Consider the following 21,940-nt stretch of genomic DNA (forward strand, 5'->3'; position numbering starts at 1 on the left):
CAAAGTGATGTCTCAATTGGTCAGTCCAAGTCCAAAGATACAGCCGCGGAAAAAATACAGAGACCACTTCAGCATTTTCATTTTCTCTTGTTTTATTATTTATAGTTATGTCTTTGAGTTACATTTTTTATTGTATTCTATAACTACTGACCATTTTTCTCTGTTGGAATTCAAAAGACACTGGAATGGCTGCCATACATGTAGAGATAAAGGGTTAAGAAACATGTGGAAAGGTCTCTTAATTTTTTCCAGAGCTGTTTATTGACCTCTAATAAGATATAAAACTGCGAAAAGCATGAAATGTTGATATTTGAGATAAAGCATTTTCAGTCAATCTTTTACGAAAAATGACTAACAATTAGGTGATGTTTCAAATAATGGGTAATTACTTTGCTTTCAACAAGGGCTGTGCGATATGGTGTTTGTCATACATCACAATTAGGGATGCACCCATACATCAGTGAGACATCGGCCAATAATCCCATTTACCACCATCGGCACATCGGTAAAATAAGGTGACAGATGGCAGTCGCCGATGTTTATGTTTTGCTACGTGACCGGGAGAAGTTGCATTAGCGTCGTTGTTTTTAAATCTGACTTAAATCAGGGCATCATTTTGAAGGATTAAACAGTGACTGTGGGTCTCCCGTAACTTTAAAGTCATTCGGGGGGGGGGGGCGTCTCCTCTGCTGCTGTACGCTGCGCATGCTGCAGGACTTCTGCCCCGTGTACCGGGTGTCTGGAGGATCGGTAAATTAAATCCATTCTTCAGTATTCTTGGGAGGCCGTCGTATATATTTGTGACTTCGTTATACTTGCTGCTACTCCAGTTAACTTCCAGAAATTTACTATGGCTCGCTTAACCTGTCTCTTGCTCTTACACATGCACACACGTATCCCCCACTCTCTCTCTTAAAAGGGATAGGCTGCCTTAGTCTGCATTGTGCTACCATTACAGTTTACATAGTAAAACATCGGTATCGGCAAAAATGTTATTCTTAACATCGGTATCGGCCGACATTTTTGCAATCGGTGCATCCCTAATCACAATATTTGTTGTCTAAATACCTGGTTATGGATATAGCAATGATTTTGTAGGGTTGACTATTGGTGCTTTTATAAAATATTTACACAATGAATGAGATATATTATGTGGATATAATGTCTACAAGATAACACTGCTTTGTGCAATAAACACATGTTTACAATGCATTCATTTTATTACTGGCTCGTTGACTGCTATGTTACTTACTTTTTATTAAGATGCTGCTGTTTCTCACAAATGTGTACTTATTTGATTTATTATTTTATTAACTTGAGCTTGCCTGTTTATTAAATATGTTGGTCCACTCCTTTTATTTTTGCCTTTTATCTGCACTGTCTCTTTAATGCAACAGTGTATATGTCCCCCTGCTGTGGGACAAATGAAAGATTTCTGATTCTTAATCAAATAATAAAAAAATGATCACTTTACTGTAATGCAGCCTTTAAAACCAGGAAACCGACAGTAATGCCAGATCATCCAAATACAATGTGTAGTCTTATATCACAATATTGATATATTGCCCAGCTGTACAATTGGCTAATTGATGAATCGACTTTTTGTAGCAGATCTATCTGAAAAATAGATAACGTTCACTGTCTCTAGAGTAGAGGCCATGTTTCAAACAACAAAAGCCAAGTTGCTATCACTTCAATCATCATCTTTTAACTCAACTGATCATCAAGAGTTATAAAGACAATCTGCGTCAGGATGACTCAGCTGAACAGTAACCTGGAGTTAATCCTACTTCTGACTGATAGATATAGGGGGGGGAAAATGATGATTGGTAAAAAAAAAAATGGGCAGAGTCATACTTTCATGTGAAACCACCTACACTCATCTATAGGTGCTCACTTCAGAGGGAACTATAGTTTGCACATATTCCGGTCCTGAGGCTCCTGGGTGACTCATAGGTAAAATGGAGGTCACAACTCCTGGACGTGGTATAATAATGTGTGTGTGTGTGTGTGTGTGTGTGTGTGTGTGTGTGTGTGTGTGTGTGTGTGTGTGTGTGTGTGTGTGTGTGTGTGTGTGTGTGTGTGTGTGTGTGTGTGTGTGTGTGTGTGTGTGTGTGTGTAGGGAAAAAGCAGCTCTTTACTTCATCTTGTTTGCACCGGAGCCCTGTTTGCCCAGTGCTGTATGAGGACAACATGAGGACACCCTAAAGGGCCTATTTCACTGCACAACAATGCAAGGAAACCCACGAAAGGCCAATCAGATAAGATGGAAATAAATCAGCTCGTACACCCACAAGGTCTGCGTTTTAGTATGAGATCAAACAGAAGAAACCATATCCCAGCAGGAGCTCATTTTCACGATTGGCTTCACCTCTTGTTTCTCTCTAACTGCAATACTTCCTCAAGTAGTTCCTTTACCTGTAAGTCCCTTATCATCTCGCTGCTTAAATGCTTGTCAAGGAAATGACACCACACGGAGAACTCAAGACTTATTAGGTTCAAAGACAAGCGAAGCAGGAATTGTAAGCAAATGTTTCCACTCATAGCACAATGCATACAGTTTGTGATGGATGGAGGGCGCTTGTTCCCGTCAGTGTGGCTCTGCTCGCGGCTCTGTGCAATGTTCAAGGCTCGCTCACAACAAATGAAGAGACTAAACATTTTAGCTACATGTTTTGTTCAATATAAGAATAATGATATTTGTTAAAAATGGTTAGAAAGATAAACCAGGACTGTTAATCCACACAAAATAAAAACAAGAAAGTGTAACGCTATTCTTAGAAACTGTATTAAAAAAACTGTCTGTACAAAAAAGGTAGGGCCACTGTTAGCTACACATGTTGAACTTGTTAAAGAGCTCTTTTAGTGCCTGAGACATGAAAGGAAACTGTGAGGTAAAAGCAAATATTAGGTCTGAGCCTCAAGTGTAAGCAGGTTAACTTGCTCCTTAAGCCCGAAATCTCCAAGTCCAACAACAAGAGCTTTCATTCAGACAATAGGACAATGGAAAAGTTGAGGCCACTATCCAGACTTGCTCTTTAAAAGCCAAGCCCTTGCCATTTTCTCCATGAGGCCTATCTCGACCTACAACCTGACACCCGGCAGGCTTACCCCACAGCTGGCTGCAGAGCACTGGCAACAGCCTGGTGCAATCAGAAATAGCAACAGGCTAGTAAACGCAAATCCTACAAATGCAGCCTTCACACGATCCTGACACATATCCCATGCCAAGACAAACTATAGGCAATGTGTTGCACTTCTGGTCAATGTTATTGGTCATTTTGGAGCTGGACAGCAAGTAGATGTATTGTGTGTCCACGCTTCAATGTCACCAAGTGGAACAAGCGATGAACTGCGCTGAAGCACCTGTTGCTCTGCCGAGTAGATCTGGTTCCACTCCATATAAACCGCTATGGTGATATATGCTAAAGTTTAGCTGGCTCGGTCCAGCTCTGCTAAATATAGACACATCTTTTAATAAAGAAAGCATGACTTCCATGTGGTCTTTTGAAAAGGACCTAATATAAAAGGAATGCACCACAGTGTACCTGGTTTAGGAATACAACACAGGGCTGGGCTTCTGTTATTGTTGTGCATCCTATGTCATTGGCCACATATATAATCCTAACAGTGCAAACACTGAGGCAGCTGAGAAAGGACGTTTGCACCTCAAGGGATGTAAAAGATATGTATAAAAAAGGTATACCGTTGTCGGAAGGTTATTATAATAAATGATTGTTAGAAATAATTATGCATCATCCTTTATCAACTCTAAATCAAAGCAAGTTTTGCAACATGTAATGTAATGTCAACCTCAGCCAGCACTCATGGCTTTATTATAAGCCTTACCAATAATGTGATATGACTGGGTTTATGTCAGTGGTTAAATTTGTGTCAGTTTAATGCTCCCTGACGGGAAAAAGTGGTAGAACCTACATCTGTTTTGCCATTAGTTTACCATAATTAGACTCAGATTAATATTGTGATTATTTCAATGCATCAACCCAGAGCAGAAAATACTGTCCACAGGGGGGTTACCTGTATATTATTATAAACAAAGCATTTATTTATTAAGCAGCGACAGTGCACATTAAACAAGGTTTGAGTTTCTACCTCAATGCAATTGAGTTTGCTTATGTGCCAAGTTTCATTTTAGTCTTTGTGGGCAGATTATTACTAATTAGTGGTTTAATTAGAGGGTTTTATGGTTAAACTGGCCTAGTAAAGGCTTAACTGACATGGCAACAGGTTATTACTACTAGAGAATCAAATAACAAGATAGATTTCAACTAATACTTCTTAGAAGTGTTAGCTTAGTTATCTGCAGTAACTACTTTCCCTCCAATATTCCCTGTAAATATTAATAATAGTGTGTGAGCAATTAGCCTGGTTCTATCTTTGACATGCATTCAGTTAATGGAGGTTGTTGCTAAAGGTTATGCTTGACAGCAGTCCAAACTTGACCAGCTTAAATTGTGTTGTCATGTCAGTTGCTTTGGACTATGTTTTTACCCGAAAGATTTATTTCAAGTCTGACGTCACTCAAGTGAAACCACATTATACAGTGAGTCATAGAGAATATGAGGCATGACTGTGATGCTAACATGCACAGTTTTAATAAATTAACATGTTAAAATGGACATGTTCAGATGTATTTTACACTGCAAGCTTAATAGTTAATTCATACGGTTTGTAACGCGTTTGGAAAACTTTACGTCAAGAAAACAGTGACGACTTTGTCTTAAGAAAAGCTGGAACAGTGTAACTCTACTAAGCTGCATCTTATTAAAGAATGAAACTATCTCGTTACCGGTAGTCCTAACGCTTTGCTAATACAAGGAGGAAACTGTTTTGTTTTAAAGTAACGCAGGTTAACCTAACGTCAGGCTACATAGCTGTTAGTTACGTCCAACGACCATTATTTAACTCACCGCTACAGCAACATTAACACTGTTTACAACAATGGCCATAACGTTAATCAACACAGCTGCTTCCGCACAGAAGCAACGGTTCAAAAACTTTAATATTTCAGGAAAAGTAACTTTGGATAATTGTTTCCCAGGCCTCAATCCATGGATAATTCCCAGACACCCCTTTAAGGTTTAGCACAGGCCCTAAACTGTAATACAACTTTACCGCCTCACAGCGACTCAACTTTAGAGAAATAAAAGTGTTTTCCAGCTTTTAGTTTTACCTCCTGAGCAAGTTTGCGCACTTTTCGCAACAGTTGTCAACTTTTCCTACCTGCACGGAGTCGGCGGCCATCTTGGTTTTCGCCTTTGAATCAAATCCTACGGGGAGAGAGGAGGGGAGGTGGAAGTCCAAAAACAAGCCTTGTTTTAAGTTTCCCTCTCTGGCGACAAAAAGATTATTCGGACCAAATCCTCGGTCATCTCGGGTACACGGGCCTTCCCATGTCGTCTTCACACTTCATTGACGCGGTCACACCGTCCTGAGAGCGGAGGGTGGACTGGTGTTCATAAATAAAAAAAGCTGAGGCATAAATCTGTCCCAGTGCAGTTGGAGAAAGAGGCGGTGGTTAGAGAGGAGAGTCCGCCCAGAGGAGCTGCAGTGCCGCGGCTGCTGCTCCAGCCCGGACAGTTACACACGTGATCCACACTGCTTACAGGCTGGCCTTACCTCATGCTCACAGACTCATCCCGGGGTGAACACACACATGGAAAAACAGGGATACTTGGTCAGAATGATTCATATGGAAGTTAAAATGTACACAAATAAATAGCTCACAAACACAGCAAAACCTAACTTTACATATTAAATAAGTTATCTTCTTATTTTTGTGCATTTCATTAGAGGTGAAAGGATAGTCAGTATGTACATCCCTTTATTAAAAAGAGAGTACAAAAGTCACAACATCATAAGTGATATTTCTGCAATCATTTTACTCAGGTAGAAGTGTAACTGCAGAACTTTTAAAGAACAATACCAAAAGTAAAAGTACTAAGTACTCTTAAAGGCTCCAGCAATGATGGCGGGAGTATCACTCCAATATTTTCCTTCTCTGTTAAGTAAAGGACATTTATTTAAAATACTTCACTCTTAAAAAGAGAGACGAGATGGACATTGAATATATAAGTATACAGGGGACATTTAAACAGTTGAAATGTAGTAAATATAAGAGTAAAGTATATGTGCCCCAAAGTTGATGTGGAGTTCTTTTTAAGTGAAGGTCTTCCAAGTAACTTTATAGAAGACTGCAATAATAGTACCATTAAAGAAAATAAATCCTTTATTTTTTACGAAGTAAATGTATTAATAGAATATGAATGAGAGGGTGATTTTAAAAAAAATGTAAATATATAGAAAAAAATATTAAAATAATAAATAAATGAAAACTAAATAGAAAAATTATTGCAATACATAGACAAATGTGGAAGTAAAATATATAGTGAGCGTTACAATTTGTTTTCATGATTTTCTTTTAATAGTTATTTTATTCTATATTGTTATTTATGAAATACATTATGATTGTATTTGCATGCCATTAATTTAATTGTATTCTTTTTTTTTTTTACCCTTACTCCTTATAGGAACAAAACTAAGATAATCGGGAAAAATCATGTAGCTATTTTTTTCTATATTCCCATGTTGTTATTTTATTAATTTGTATTATTTCATTCAAATTTGTTTTTCTTTATACTTCCAATGTTTTATTATTATTTTAAAGATGTATTCCATAAAGAACTTCAGACAGTCCAAATAATATTTAAATCAAAAGGATAATGCAGATGCTGTCACAAATTGCTGACATCCAGAGGTGCAATGCAAACCAAATCTGCTATATTATCCACTGTAGAAGTCAGTTCACTTTGAGTTGCTGAGCCAGATAGACGAGAAGGAGCTACTGTGAAGAAACCACAGGACAAACACTGAAGCCTCATCAGTGGGACCGGTATAAGACATGTCACAGCCTAGTGAGAAGACTTACTGCTGCATTACATAACCCTCAGGGACACAGTCATCACAAGCCATACGTCTCAGACACTGGGCTGTCTCCGGGCTCATGTCTCAAATATTTACTGGCGAGGGACAACGACGCAGGTTCCTCACTCATAAACTCAGCATTGTCCACATCATAAAAATGGCAGAGGCCTTGTTGGGCAGACTTATGAATTATGTTCTCCTGTTAAAACCCCAACACAGGGACACCCTCCAGACGCTGACTGAGCACAGTTCGTGAGGGTTTTGTCTTTCATGATTGGATCAATATGGACTATCATTAGTAAACACAACCTAGAGGTAATGGTTGCAGGTTGGTTAATGTCTTCCTTCATCAGAAAGATACATGTGTGTGTATTCTGTATTTCTCCGGCTGTTTGTTGAATGAACACTGTATTGATCTGTGGGAGTTTTATTACCTGTAATAAACCTAATGATTATTGCTGCGGTGATTGAGATTACTGTGTTTTATTTGGCAGACAGGTATTATCCCACAAGGTTGTAATAATAAGAGAAATCCCACTGCAATACGAAGCCTATGAGTCCCGGACAATTTGTATTTCTGTTTTAAGACTAAATCCTGTGACATCAAGATTTAGTAAGGCAAATTTTTTTGTAGCCTGACCTAGAAGTTAGCATTGCAAGGGCTCACTTGACCAAAAGTCAATGGATTTTTGAATATTGCAAAAAGTATAATCTATGGCAAACACAAGTTTACGATTTTTAAGAGGATAATCTCCGCATATTAACACTACTTGATATTTGAAGTGTCATTGCAATCACAAGGAGTAAAAAGCTAACGTTGGGCTATAAATAGACTACATCAGTCGCGAAAGATTTCAGAGTTTGAGTTATAATACCTGATGAGCCGTAAAAGCGAATTAGTAATGACCTTACAGTCACATCTAAAAGGATCTAATAAACTAACAATTTCGGCTAATGTTCAGCAGGATGATGTTTGGTAGTTTCATTTAGCCAATTATTAGAAACCGCTGTTTTTTTTTACACGTAGAAGCTTAAGACATTCACCAATTAGGTATTTACTGATTTAATTAAAGTTGTAGATCAAAAAATTCAAAACTCTTTAGCTTGTGTTAGAACTCCTATAAGACTTCAACTGAACAAAACATCTTAATTTAGTTGATGCTCTCCTTTTAGTAAGATACATGTGTAACACTTCTCCCTCTGCAGCAAATTCATGTTTAAACAGCAAAGACACAAACTGATTACTCCAACTTATTCTCATATACACTTTGAAAGGATAAACGAGCCAGTTAAATATCTTTTCTATTATTTGTTACCTATTGAAAAGGTGACTGTCACATTTCTTAGCCTTAGGCTAACACTTTGTTGTTTTTACGGCATCCAACCTTCAGGGAAAGAGGTACCACCATATATAATGTATATGTGTATAATGTATTTTTGATCTCGAAAATATATATATTTTTAATGTATTTTTACTCTGATCTTTGATATCAGCATTGCCATGGATTTTAATCAATTTATTTCAATTGTTTATATCTTTATTTATTCAAAATGATGTTATAAATATATGTATGAATAATTACATGTCCAGAAATAAGCTTTTTAATGCATAACCAAATTGTTGTTCCTTGTTTGACTTATATGTTTCAAAAAGAGAAAGATACAATAAACTAGTTTCATACAGCACTGTGAATGTCTGATTTGTCCTAATAAAACCTCATTAAGGCGTGAGGGTGTTAGTGTTAAATACTTCTGGTCAGCTATACAGTCTAACTGAGTTTAGAAGCTGAGTTGAGTAACTCTGAGTTTAGTAGCGCACATAATAAAAACATGTGGGATATATACACTCAGGTTGGCATTCTTCTGTGAAATGTAATTAAGAATGACTCCTTATTTTAATCACCACATCAAAATCTAAAAATACTAAAAATGGTGTAAGAACACACACACATACACACTCGCACACAGCTGGAGGCCGGAGCAGTTCTCTATCTCCCTCTGCAGGACACCAGCGCTGAAACCATGCCGTTTCCACTTCCACAGCAGCTATATTTATTTCCCTAGAAAGACATAAAGCTTCCTACTGCTGTGGAAATGATAATGCACAAACGTGTACATTTAATTAAAGAACCCACCTGCATCTCTGGCAGTTTTAGTATTTTGGATGGCAATGAAAAGATGAAAACAGCCATGTGGTTTTTTCACATGGCCCTAAGTTTTTTCTGTGAACCAGCAACAAATCCAACCTTCAGGGAAAAAAATAACAAAGAAATAGACAACAGCGTTATTACCAACTGTTCCACCATATTATACGGGAAAAACTTGCATCTATATATGAATTAGTTAGAGGAAGAGGAGAGGATTGATGCTCTAGCAGGGTTAGCTTAGCATAAAGCCTGTAGCCTCACACATAAGAAAAACATATTTCCCAAAATGTCAGCATATTAAGGAGTCAGACTAAAAGTGGACTTATTGATAAGTCTACTGACAGCAAAATATTGGGCATCTATCTTCATAATTACAATAAATCCCTAACGTAATTTTTTCATGCAAAATGCTGTGGTCAGCTTGTTTTATATCATATAAAAGTGAATATCTTTGGCTTTACAACCAATAAAACATTTAAAAGACATCACCTTGGACTTACAAAAAATGGGATGGACATTTTTTACAATTTTTTGAAATTTTATAGACCAAACATTGAATTGATAAATTATGAAAATTATCAGCAGATTAAACAATAATGAAAGTAGTTACAGTCGAAGTGGATGCAGATGTTTAACTGGTTCTACAGTGAAAAGAAAATGACAAAAGAAAATGCAGTCTTAAAAATGGTTAAAAGTTTTGATTTCATGAATGGGACTGAAAAAAGTAGTTAAGTATTTACAGCAGCAGCAGCAGCAGCAGCAGCAGCAGCAGCAGCAGCAGCAGCAGCAGCAGCAGCAGCAGCAGCAGCAGCAGCGTCTTCACCTAGGTGTTTCTGTACACTCGATATTCTTCATTATTGAGGAAAGGCCTCTGAACATTTACATCCAGCATGAAGTACAGTATAAGACATACCTCCCAGTAAATAGTCCATGGTCACAGGATTTTTATTTCATAAAAACCTCAAACGTTCTCATTCAAGTCCAATAATACAGCACAGTAGTCGTACACTTAAAATCTCTTTCAGTTAGTAGTAGTGGCGAGGCATGGAGACTGTCACCGTCTTTACATACAAAAAACAACCAGAGCAAAGAGTTAAAACACAACCAAACACAACCAAACAGTACGGAGCCCATGAAACTGTTTCGGAGCTGGACAGGCCGTCTCTGTACGCGTCATACCACCTATGACATGAGGGGGAGTGGAGGCTGCTGGGAAAAAAAAAACCTGCTGATGAAACACGAGTCCAGTTGGCTGGCGCAGACGTGTCGGAACTGTCGATAGAATGTTCTACAAAACAGTCACACGTAGTCTTTATGTGTCCTTATTCATCTGAGGCTGCACACCTGCCATGTATCCGTCTACTCCTCAGTTTTTGGGGTAGATCTTCTCGTAGAAGAAGTTCTGTGCCAGCAGGTAGAGCTCCCCGTCCTTTTCCCTGACAGCATGTGCCCGGACGAACTGGAACTGCTCCAGGGCAAATTCGTAGAACTCGTTCTCCATCTTCCAGATGGCCGACTGCTGCAGCTTGGCGATGGACTCCTTCGTGGGTGGCTTCTTCTCGCTCGTCTTCCTCAGGTGGGATTTCTTCCCTGTGAGGATAAAAGAGGAGAGGAGGATGAAGGTGGTGCAGGTACTTGTAGTAAGTCATTCAGCATTCATTTTATTGTTGTAGTAGTTTTACCTTTTCACTGTGTAAAAAATACTGACGTGCAATTTATGCTTTACATTTTCTACTAATTTATTTACATTGTGTTAGTGTTAAAGGCTCCCTCACTGCTTTGATATGTTCCCTGCTTCTTATTTTGTTTTACCATGGTGTACTTATTTGTTTATATTCTTACTAATGTGTGCTGGCCATTTTAATTAACATGCATGTCTACTCTTTTTTCTTTTGCCTTTTACCTGCACTGTACTTTTGCTGCTGCAGAGCCATACATTCCCCAGATCAAGGACAAATAAAGGATTCTGCTAAAGTTTTCAAAAATTCATTGGCTCTATTTACAGGTGTCAACTTCACTAGAGCAAAAATGTGTCATTGTTAACCCACAAAAAACAAGAGTCTGACATAGAATAGTGTTTTTGCTCATAAGTAATCATATTTTAATTGGGATGCAGCAATCTGATAGAAAATTGGGCTGAAAAATGCAAAATTCAAGGATTGGATAATGGTGTAAACATTAGGTACAGACTACTTTGAGTGACGAGTTATATCTTGTATTTACACTTGTAAATGTTTGTAATATGTATTTTCGCGACAGAATAGAAACACATGGCTCAGTGCAGGCGCTGTTACAAAAAACCCAAAGTGGTTCAGACAACCGTTTTCTCCCCTAAAATAGATATGCTAAGCTAACAGTTGTTGTTGGTAGCTTTACATTAAATGTACAGACATGAGAGTGCTATCGATATTTTCATCTAACTCTGCCTTTCACAAATTGTCTTAAATTCTTATTATGTATATATGGCACATTTCAATCTTGGCGAAAGCGTGCTACATTTTTAAGGGGCCCTATTCTGCTTTTTGGGGATTTTCCCTCTCCTGTAGTTTGTTAACACATTGTACATGATAGGCTAAGGAACAGGACATCTCTAAGCGGTTGACCAATCACAACAGAGCTAACCAATCAGAGCAGGCTAGACTCTGGTTTCACATAAGCGTTACCTCAGAAAAGCTGAAATCAGAATACAAGGATCTGTTTTTTTGTTGGGGTTAGGAAACAGGACTGCATGACTTCATAAAAAGAGATTTGGACTTGAAATGAATAAAATAATAAATCCTTGATTAACTTGAGTACTTTGTTGTATCTGCTCCTAAAAAAAGAGAACATAATACTTCATAGCACATCTATATCACTGTCACATTTAATTCCTCTGTGCTCTCCATTATTCATTCTGGCTGCACTGGCTCTAACTAATCTGTAACTACATCAGCGAGAGGCATGAGTGCATATTGATCACGATTCAATCCTCGGAGGGCCAATTCAGACTGCACAAATGCAACCACAGCACACTGTAGGACTGCAATGTGAGTAAGCTCTTAAGAGTATTATAATATTGGGGGAGGGAAACAAAAACATGCCTATGACAGCGAATGTTTTTAAGGCATTTATCAGACATGGCACCTGTTTTGTAGAGCTCCGTGGCTCCTTTGAAGAAGCGTGGCAGCGCGGCCTCCAGCATCATCACAAAGTCCTCCAGCTCCTCTGTGACTCCCACCAGCAGGTACTCATTCACCAGGTTGTACTTGGCCTGCTCCAGAGCCCACTGGCTGCCCACGTTCCTGCACACATCATGTTGGTTTTATGTGGTTAGATTCTTTGTATTCTGCTGAAATAGTGGCAATTGTGCTGCATGTGAAATGATTACAAGGTTTGCAAAGGACAGAGAGAGTGTGGGAGGAAAGAGGATATGCTTTTTACATCCAAAGCTTCAATTGAGGATTTCCAACATCTGTGATATTTTGTGACATCAACAGCTTAGAATACATGTTTTTAATTCCATGATTTAAAGATAATGATATATCATAATAAACGAGTATGGCTTTTATTTTTTATTAAATCAATTGTCATTCCTTTTGTCCGGGTTAGGACCATCAGTTTTTTGGACCGCAGTCAAAATATCTTTTTGAAAGGCTTAACGTCGCCCAAATATATGGATTTAATTATTATTTAGCAGTGTTTTTCTTTTTTGGAATCACACAAGAATCTGAGCTAGCACTGGATCTAATTCTACAAAAAGTATAGTATTTTTAATATTAATTGTAGCAATATCCTATATATGCAAACATACCAGCTTAAAACACAATCAGAATCAGAAACAGGTTTACTGCCAAGCAGGTTAACGCATACAAGGAATTTCCCTTAGTGTAAAATAAATAGAGATGCAAAAAGAAAAAAGACTGTTGATTAAGAATTTGAACATCAAAGTTATGAATAAAGCTTCAACGTTTCCAAATATTCAGTACAGCCCTAGTGAACTGAAAGTTTAAAAAATAGGGAGAGGAAAAGTAATGAAGTGAGAGGAGCAGATGACAGAAGAGAAAGACAGGAAGGAGTGGAAAATAAATGAAGACTGCGGCAGGTGTCGTCCTGGTCAGGAAATGAAATAATAGGGAAGGAAGTCGATTGTTTAAACCTATAAAGTGACTGTCTGGCAGAGCCTAGTTAAACACAGAATTACAGGACCTTTTTATCTTTAGTGTTTATTTAATGTTTCTAAGGTGCTTCCGCTTCTTCATATAAGAACCGGAGCCGACAAGTGCCCAAAACACTTCCATCAGGAAAACCGCGCTGCAGCTTCAGAAACGATGCGAATGTAAAAACACCAATGTTCCAAAATACATGCAGATAAAGAAACCTCTTCACCAAATTGATAACACATGTGCAAACTTGATGAAACATGCTCAGGGTTTACTAAAAGCACTGCATAAGCGAAACGCTGCAAGAAGAACAACGGAAACTGGGAGATTGAAAAGTGACGCACACAGCTGTCATTTGCATGTGTTTTGGCACATTTTTGTTTTTAGATTTGCATTGTTTCTGAAGCTGCAGTGTATTTTTCCTAATACAATTGTTTTGGGCTGTTTGCACGAGTCGGCCCCCGTATGTCAGTGCACCACACTGAAGTCAATCTCAAGACCTTCAGTTGGTAACCTGCGTCAAGAGTGTGGATGGTAAAAAGTCAGAGGGCAGAGTGAAGGAGAGATGAGAGAAGGCTAAGAGGGATCAGTGAGGGCCGAGAGAGATTGATACAGATCATCATGTGGAGAGAAGGATGGAGACTAAGAGTGCTACAGAAACCTTGAGAGGATGAGGGGAGCAGAAGTGATAGAGCAGGATGATGAGGTTTAATGTGCTGCATAATGAAAGAAGACTAATACAGCATCGGATCAGCCTCAGGTGAGGGAAGGATGAGGTTGGCGATACTCTATTCTTGTTATTTCCAACAAATCCAATCCAGAGTGAAGGGATTTTACCCTTGCCTGCAAATACTTCTCAACAAAACCATTTAAACCGGCAGCGATGCAAATTTGAACTTTTCATTCATGTTCAATAAAAGTTTTAATAGATTCCAGCAGGCAGAGGATTACCAGGATCACACGGACTCAGAGCAGTACGTCTGAGGTACAACTAAGTTAGTAAACGTAAATTGTTGTAAAGCCTAAGCTACTGTAAGTTATATTATAAAGTGGTACAGGAATGAGTTCCTAAAACCGGAAATTAGTTATCATTTTACCACTGTCCCTTTTTCATAGCATATTATTTGATCTGTTGTAAGAGGATTTATATTGTTAGTGCAGGTAAACCCTGGTGTCTACAGGCATGTACCTGCTTATCTGCACTGAATGAAAATGGAAACGTTGACTTTATTAAATGTATTATGTCAACAAAATTCACACAACTGTATTAGGTTCGTTGAAAGCAATAATATGAAGTTGGACCAATTTAAACTTCACATTATTTTGTTAAAAAAACCTAATACAGTTATGAGAAATCTGTTGACATAATAGATTTAATTAAAGTCAACTTTTCTTTTTTTCAGTGTGTGGTACATTACTCCTTTGGCCAGTCCTTCAAACTTATAGAACTAAAACATTTCAAAAAAACCAAGCAAAGATCTTCATTTTTAAAGAAGGCTAGTTTGGGGACTATTTTCAGCCATGGACTTATACACTCGCGATGTGCACTGAATGATTAATAACGCTTTTGTACAAAGCTAGGAAAAAAAATCAATTCCTTGTTGATTTTCTTTTTTTAAAATCGGATTTGTTGACAATATAAATTCCTTATTTCTTTTTACACAAACTCCTTTAATTGGTTTAACTCACACACCTTATAATACCCTACATTTTTCCTCCAACTGCTTGCTTACATTTTTGTCCTACTCATTTTTTGAGGTCAGTTTTATTTGTTACATCTTTAGTTTTTATCTTTATCTACAGTATATAGTGTTTGTCACTGCAACTAACATGGATGCTCACAGGTTGTTCCGCACATGATGCTTTAACCCGGTTAGAAATGTGCTATAGAAATAAGGTTTTGCTTGCTTGTAATAAAAAAACAAAACAGTTTATCTTTAGCCTTATGAAAAAAAAGCAGCTAGAAAACAAACTAAAGAGTAGCAAAACCAAGGATGATTTCTTTCATTTGAAAGACTATAATTCAGACTGATGTTTGAACACTCACCAGCATTCAGAGTAGTGACCACAGAAAAAGGGAATCTGCAGCCAGAGCTTCTCAGGGGCACAGTCTGAGCCGCCGGCTGATACACATTCATCAAATGTCTGAAGCACAAACGAAGACACAACACACACAAAATTAAAACGGGATATTTGAATAAGTCAGTATTAACATGAAGAATCAGTGAAAGCTGTAAATCTTAATTTTGAAACAAAATAATAAGAGTATGGATGGATGTTTACCTTCTTGTCTCCTTGTTTCCTGCGCCTCAATCCGGGCCTGTAGTCATCCCCGAAGCGCAGGAAGTAATAATAAGACACAAGCCTCTCTATGGGGTCCCGGATCACGTTTATGTAGATGGGCTTCCTCTTCACTCCGAACCTGAAAGGATTGACATTTGGTTTAGACACATGCAACAGGAATAATCCAACTATAAAGCTAATTTATAAAGATCCTGAGTCTGCAGATTTAAGAGCTCAACAACATTTTAAAAACATGCTCAGGTCGAAGGATCAGTGCTACATTCAGATATCTATACACGACACTGTGAAAGTGTGAAATAGTCCAACTGATGCAGACAGCATGTTGGAAAGGCTACGAGACAGAGAGAGAAACCAACCCCATGTGCTCTGGGAATGTTTTGTGGTATACAACTATTCAAAGACAAAAGTTGAAATGATTATGTCCATTGCTCACCCTGTGTTAGGTTAAATTCTTAAAGGGGGCCCTATTCTGCTCATTTTCAGGTTCATATCTGTATTTTGTGCCTCTACTGTGTAAAATATTTGTATACAACCCTCTGTTTCATGAAGTAGACATATTTAAGTATTGAAAAACCAAGGTTGTGCTTTGTTCTACCGCGGGTAGGGGTATCTCGGATACTAAAACCTTTTTGGGGGGTTTGTTCCTCTACTATTAGTCTTTCTCACAATGAGTTGGAGTGCTAGCCAATACAAGTGCAAATGTTACGTAGTGATGTCACTACGTAACTAGGGTCTAAAAACTGAGAAGTTTAAAGTGAAGCAACATTGGGTTGGATGTCACAGCAAAACTGTATCAAACTTGTGCACCATTATCCAAGTGTCAGTTATCAAGTGATGGGCTCATTACTGAGTACACTTTGGAATCGTCCAGACGGGTAGCCATCTGCGCCAGTGTGAGACTCTATTATTAAGTGTTTTAAATAGTGCCGTTTTAGTCATAATACATGTGTTTTAGGAACTAGTTAACATATGAATAAATGAGACGTGGTTTGTACTGCATGAGTTGTGAACCGATGTTTTGATGTAGTTTTCTGTAATTAAAGATGACTTCCATTTACTTACATGTTGTTGAATGAGAATCTACGCAAAAGAGAATGTTTTTCTTCCAGAATTCAAGCTAACACGGGGGCCGGGTAACTCATGTACAGTTCTTGTACCGGGGTAGGATGCACCAAAGAGTCTTTTTTTAGTAAAAAGCTGGTCGCCAGTAAAAGTCATTTCCAAAAAAGGTGGAGTCAAGGACATGAACAGACTGCTTTAATGTGAGGCGTAACCTTTTCTTAATGGAGAAATTAACATTTGCTCGAAGACTTAAGACGTACATATTTAATAGATGTTGGAAAGGGTGAATTGAGTTTATCAACCCAAAGTAGAACGGATTCAGGTATAAGAGCACCAGTTGTATGATAATCCTCAAATTCTTTTTATTTATTTATTTATCAATTGTAAGACGGATTTTAGCTTCAAATGTATTGCAAACAAATAAAAGGCAAAATATACAGGCCAATACGTGAATGACCACAAGGTGGAGTCCCCTACACAACACCTCAGCAGGGTTGATTAACTGTTTTTAACTATTGTCATAATATTGCAAAAAAAGTATTTACTTGGTGAAGTCCAGGAAGGAGACGTGTCCGTGGTAGATAGCTGGCTTCATTTCCCTCCACTCAGTCACATTCTTTACAAATCGCACCTGAAACAGATAAAAACTGTTATTGCAGTGGATAAAATATATTTTTTAGTACTCACAGTTTACTAAACATACCCCTTTTTCACTGAAATTAGTTCTGTTGTAATTCTGTGCTGGGGCTAGTTTGGTTCACAGGTGGTCCAACTTGCAAACCAATAAAGAACCAGTTTGCTTTTCCACTGACCAGAGGTGGGAAGAGCCAAGTTCTAACGTCTCCTTTGACAATATAGAGTCCTAAATTATGTATGGTTTATAATGTGAAGTATCTCTTGTCTTTCATGGATGAACTTTGCATAGCAACTAAAGTCAGTCCTAATTATCAATTACAAGATTTAAAGCCAACAAACACAATAATACTTTTGATATCTTGCCAAGTTTAATAAAAAATTCGTCACATATATCAATTTCCACGTCACGGAACATTAACGAGGCCGAGGTATGGTAGATCAATTATTCAGCAAACCGGTTGTTATTTAAAGTATGGTGAACAATAAGTTATATGTTACACGTAGGCCTGGTAAATGTTATTCGGCACGTTATGTGTGTCTAGCCATTTTGCAATCTTGGCGCTACAGCTTCTGAAACAGAAGTTTCTACTCTCACCATGAACTGTGCCAAGAGCCAGCGCTGCTGCAGTGGAAACACCACAAACTGGTTCAAAATAAAGCAGCGGCACCAAACCGGCCCTTGGACCACATTTGTTGTGAAAGAGGTAATAGTGACAATTGTGTAGGAATATCAACAATGCAAACCTCAACATTCCAAATGAAAAATTATAAAAGTATATTAAAGAAGCATGCTAGGTAGAGCAGCCCCTTTTTATTCGATGGTTGTTTTGGTCTTCGTCAAATAAGATTTATTGGGTCGACGTGTCGATTTTCTGCTTTTTGTTCATCCTGAATTGCTCATTTTCTAGACATTAATGAGCTAATTTCTGTTAAATGAGAGATCTGCATGGGCTTCACTTTGTGTTGAGTGGTGGAGACACTTTTTGCGGCCCCATGCTTAATACTCTAGTAACGCACTGAAAATACTTTTGGTTTTCTAGTTTGTAATCAAAGTTTAGTCATATTAAAATGTGTCACATGTCCAAGTTGCACCAATTGGACCCCCCAGGAATACCTACACAGTGTCAACGCACAAACTGACCCAGATTTGACTTGATCTTTTGTACAAATTAACATAATTCACAAAGCGTTTTTCATTTATGTAATTCCTTTATGTACGCTATTTTTCAGAAATGCTTTAACAAACTAGAGAATGCAATTCCTGAAAAAATTGCGGTGGGAATGCTTTAGGCAGAAAAGCTGATGCTGGCAGAAGAAAGAAGAAAAGTGAAGAAGCAGAATATTTGGATAAAAGGGAATGGGTTCCATGCGAAAGAACGTCAAAAGAAAAGTTCCACAGCATTCCCACCAAATGATACTTCCAAAAAGTGGTAGGGTAATATCCCCAGCGTGAATGACACCAACACAGATCTGTTAATTAAATCCACTAATCAAAGAGTAGCCTTTTAGTTAGTTGTGTCTCTGACCTGGTCCTGTATGGACATGACCGGGTTGTTCTTGGTGGTGTTGATGTGCAGGACGTGGTAGTGGTTCTTCCCGCACAGGTCGTAGGCGATGTTGGTGAAAGAGGTGCTGGCCGTCTTGGGCACACGGTTGTAGATGATGACGAGGTCGTCTTCGCTCTCGGACGGAGACGAGGCCGCAGAGTCCCGCTCCCGCACGCCGTCCTGCGTGTGCCGCTGCTCGATCTCACGCACCTCATGTCTGGCAATGGCTCGTTCTGGAGAGAAAAGAGCAAGATGGATACAGGTGAGTTCTGCTTTAATGCTTCAGAATAGGAGGAGTCAGCACAAATGTACTTCAGAGTTTTTCCTTATACAAGCTTCAAAGGTGTTCTTGTCAAATGTACAACAGCTAGAGCGTCGTTTTTGCCAGGGAAAATGTCAAGTTCCAAGCTCCTCCAACAGTGCAGCATACAATATACTTAGGAGCATTAATGGAAATAAAGTCAGAACATAGTGCAAGACACAATCGTGCAATTAGAATCTAGGAAAAATAGACTATATACACATGTTAAATAAAATAAGATAAAGCAGAATGTAAAATGAACAAGGTTATAGTAGATTAGATGTTTCAATTAGTTTTTATTTGATTCATTTAGACTTTTTGATTTAGTTTAGCTTAAGATGGTTTCTCAAAGCACTTTTGTTAGTTTTTTCCTCAGCAATATTTTTATTTGATTTTTTAAGACAACAATCAAACATCCAACATTACACATTTGTGGTTTTCTAGTTTTATATTTTTCTGTGTTTACTTTTTTTGGGGTAGGGTTTATTTACTTACTATTGACATATTCAGTCATATTAACATACAAAGTACATGGTTGGAGAACTGTGTCGAAATTGCAATAAGGTTGCTTCTTCACGTTGTTACTTCATTCTTTAGGTAATTCAGCATCTGTGTGAAGAAATTCCCACAAAGCCTAATGTCAAGTTTATGTGTTTTAATGTCACAAACATATACAGAAACTCTTGCTGTCTACTTTTTTCGGAAGTGAGACATTGTAGCAAAAAACGAAAAATTGTAAATTCCTGTTTTGAGTATGTTTTATGCAAAGTATATTATGTGTTTTTTAACAGGCAAAAGGGTTTCAGTTTAGTTTTTTCTCAAAGTATATCATTATGAGTTTTAGTTCACCAAAATTATTATTATTTGCTTATTTTAGTTTACATAAATAACCCTGTGCTGGAGCTGCTAATAATAGGGCAGATTCTGCGCAGGGGTTTAGTGTTCTGATCATCAGACGGCGGTCAAAATTCAATCCTAACTTGCCTGCCAATGTCAACAGGTCGTTGTGTCCTTGGGCAAGACACGTCACCCTACATAGCTCCTGTGGGTATTGTACACAGTATTCAATGTATTACATTTCTAATACTGTATTTGTAATATGTAATGTAAAGCGCTAAAATAAATACGGTGAATTATTGTGAATTATGAATCGAGGAGTTAGAGATAATGACACACTTGTCAACAGTCTAAAGTGTAGATGAGGCAGCAAGAAAGAAAAATACCATGAGAAAAAACACCACCCCTCCAACCCCACCTGTATCAACCACCGCTGGTCAACGTTTGACACTCCGCTAAACTCCTACAGTATATACTTCAATTGCCCTCAGCTGTTTCCCATTTGACCTCTCTGCTACATCTCCAGATTAAACTGAAACCTGATAAAGACACTGCTCCGTATTTGTCAGAAGTAGCAGCGCTGTCTGAGAGACTAAGCTGTGACTTCCTTAAAAAACTAAGTCTGATTCAAACATAAAAGTCCCTTTCTTTCTTCACACCAAGGTTTAAGAATAATGTCACACAGGAATATCAGTTAATCATTTTGTTAGCAGCCTATTTCACGCTGCAGTACCACCTCTCTTAGCTAATCAGATTCCACTTTAATATCAGTCTCCTACCATCTTTCTCACTCTCCTCATTTAACCGCAGACTGAAGTTTCTCCCTTTTTGGATCAAATAAATCTGGTATGGCAGAGTACATGTTTCTGAGCTTTTGACAGACTCTAATTGATATATCCAGCCCGGTTCTTCTTCTGAGAAAAGTGTCATGTAACAAGGGTCAAGGGTGAGGGTCAGAGGTTGGCAGTTAGATCGTTAGGTTATTTGATCGCAGGCGGGATGTCACCGGGTAAATATTTTTCTGACATGTATCGATGCAGTAATAAATCTTCACCAGTGTGTAGTTGAGATCCAAATGAAGGTGGGGTTAAAAGATGGGCATGGTCCTGAGCAGTGGTGGAACGTAAGCAAGTACATTTCCGCCAGTACTTTAGTCAAACGTATTTTCACATTATGCTACTTTATATACCTTTACTTCTCCTCATTTTGTGGGAAAATGTTGCACTTTTAACAACCACATCGGCAACACTTTGTTACTGAATTAGTTACTACTGATCAGATTTCCTTTATTAATACAAACCAACTAATACATTATGTCAAGTATTATATATTACTACCCAGCAGTATTTAGAGCAATCAAAATGAGCTCCAACTTTACCAACTAAGATAAGATAAGATAAAATAAGATAGATAAGATATACTTCATTGATCCCAAATTGGGAAATTATTTTGTTGTTACAGCTGCATAAAAAAACCAAGACATTGCACATAATTAGAAATGAAAACCAGCTGCAAACATAAAGGTTCTGTTCACATTGCATGCATCACTAAATGTAATACAAATACATTTAATATAATTTAAATAAACACTCCCCGGCCAAAAAAAAGGTCACAAGCCTGTGGGGGCAGTGCTGTGATCTGGGGTTGCTGCAGTTGGTCTGGTCTAGGTTCAGCAACGTGCCCAAAGAATGAGGTCAGCTGACTTCCTGAATATACTGAAGGACCAGGTTATTCCATCAATGGATTTTTCTTCTCTGATGGCACGGGCATGTTCCAAGATGACAATGCCAGGATCCATCGGGCTCAAATTGTGAAAGAGTGGTTCAGGGAGCATGAGACATCATTTTCACACATGGATTGGCCCCCACCTGAACCCGATTGGAATGTGCTGGAGAAGACTTTGTGCAGTGGTCCGAATCTCCCGTCATCAATACAAGATCTTGGTGAAAAATGAATGCAAGACAGAAATAAATGTTGTAAGAGTGTGACCTTTGTTTTGGCCAAAGAGCTTTCTGAACATTA

The 21,940-nt window shown here is 38.1% G+C and overlaps 2 protein-coding genes across 2 annotated transcripts in view; both read right to left on the minus strand.

Annotated features, from left to right (window-relative positions):
• Positions 1 to 5,526, minus strand: part of pkn2a (protein kinase N2a) — a 33,144-nt gene extending 27,618 nt beyond the window's left edge. The window contains exon 1 of the mRNA XM_063885504.1: positions 5,245 to 5,526. Coding sequence (XP_063741574.1) covers positions 5,245 to 5,265 — 21 coding nt within the window. The 5' untranslated portion in view covers positions 5,266 to 5,526. The remainder of the gene's footprint in view (positions 1 to 5,244) is intronic.
• Positions 5,527 to 10,019: 4,493 nt separating this feature from the next.
• Positions 10,020 to 21,940, minus strand: part of hs2st1a (heparan sulfate 2-O-sulfotransferase 1a) — a 50,261-nt gene continuing 38,340 nt past the window's right edge. Inside the window, exons 3-8 of the mRNA XM_063885130.1 lie at positions 18,760 to 19,013; positions 17,143 to 17,228; positions 15,515 to 15,653; positions 15,279 to 15,376; positions 12,216 to 12,373; positions 10,020 to 10,682 (exon numbers count right to left, since the gene is read on the minus strand). Coding sequence (XP_063741200.1) covers positions 10,459 to 10,682; positions 12,216 to 12,373; positions 15,279 to 15,376; positions 15,515 to 15,653; positions 17,143 to 17,228; positions 18,760 to 19,013 — 959 coding nt within the window. The 3' untranslated portion in view covers positions 10,020 to 10,458. The remainder of the gene's footprint in view (positions 10,683 to 12,215; positions 12,374 to 15,278; positions 15,377 to 15,514; positions 15,654 to 17,142; positions 17,229 to 18,759; positions 19,014 to 21,940) is intronic.

The sequence above is a fragment of the Eleginops maclovinus genome, chromosome 6 (assembly GCF_036324505.1).
Source record: "Eleginops maclovinus isolate JMC-PN-2008 ecotype Puerto Natales chromosome 6, JC_Emac_rtc_rv5, whole genome shotgun sequence".
Taxonomy (NCBI): Eukaryota; Metazoa; Chordata; class Actinopteri; order Perciformes; family Eleginopidae; genus Eleginops; species Eleginops maclovinus.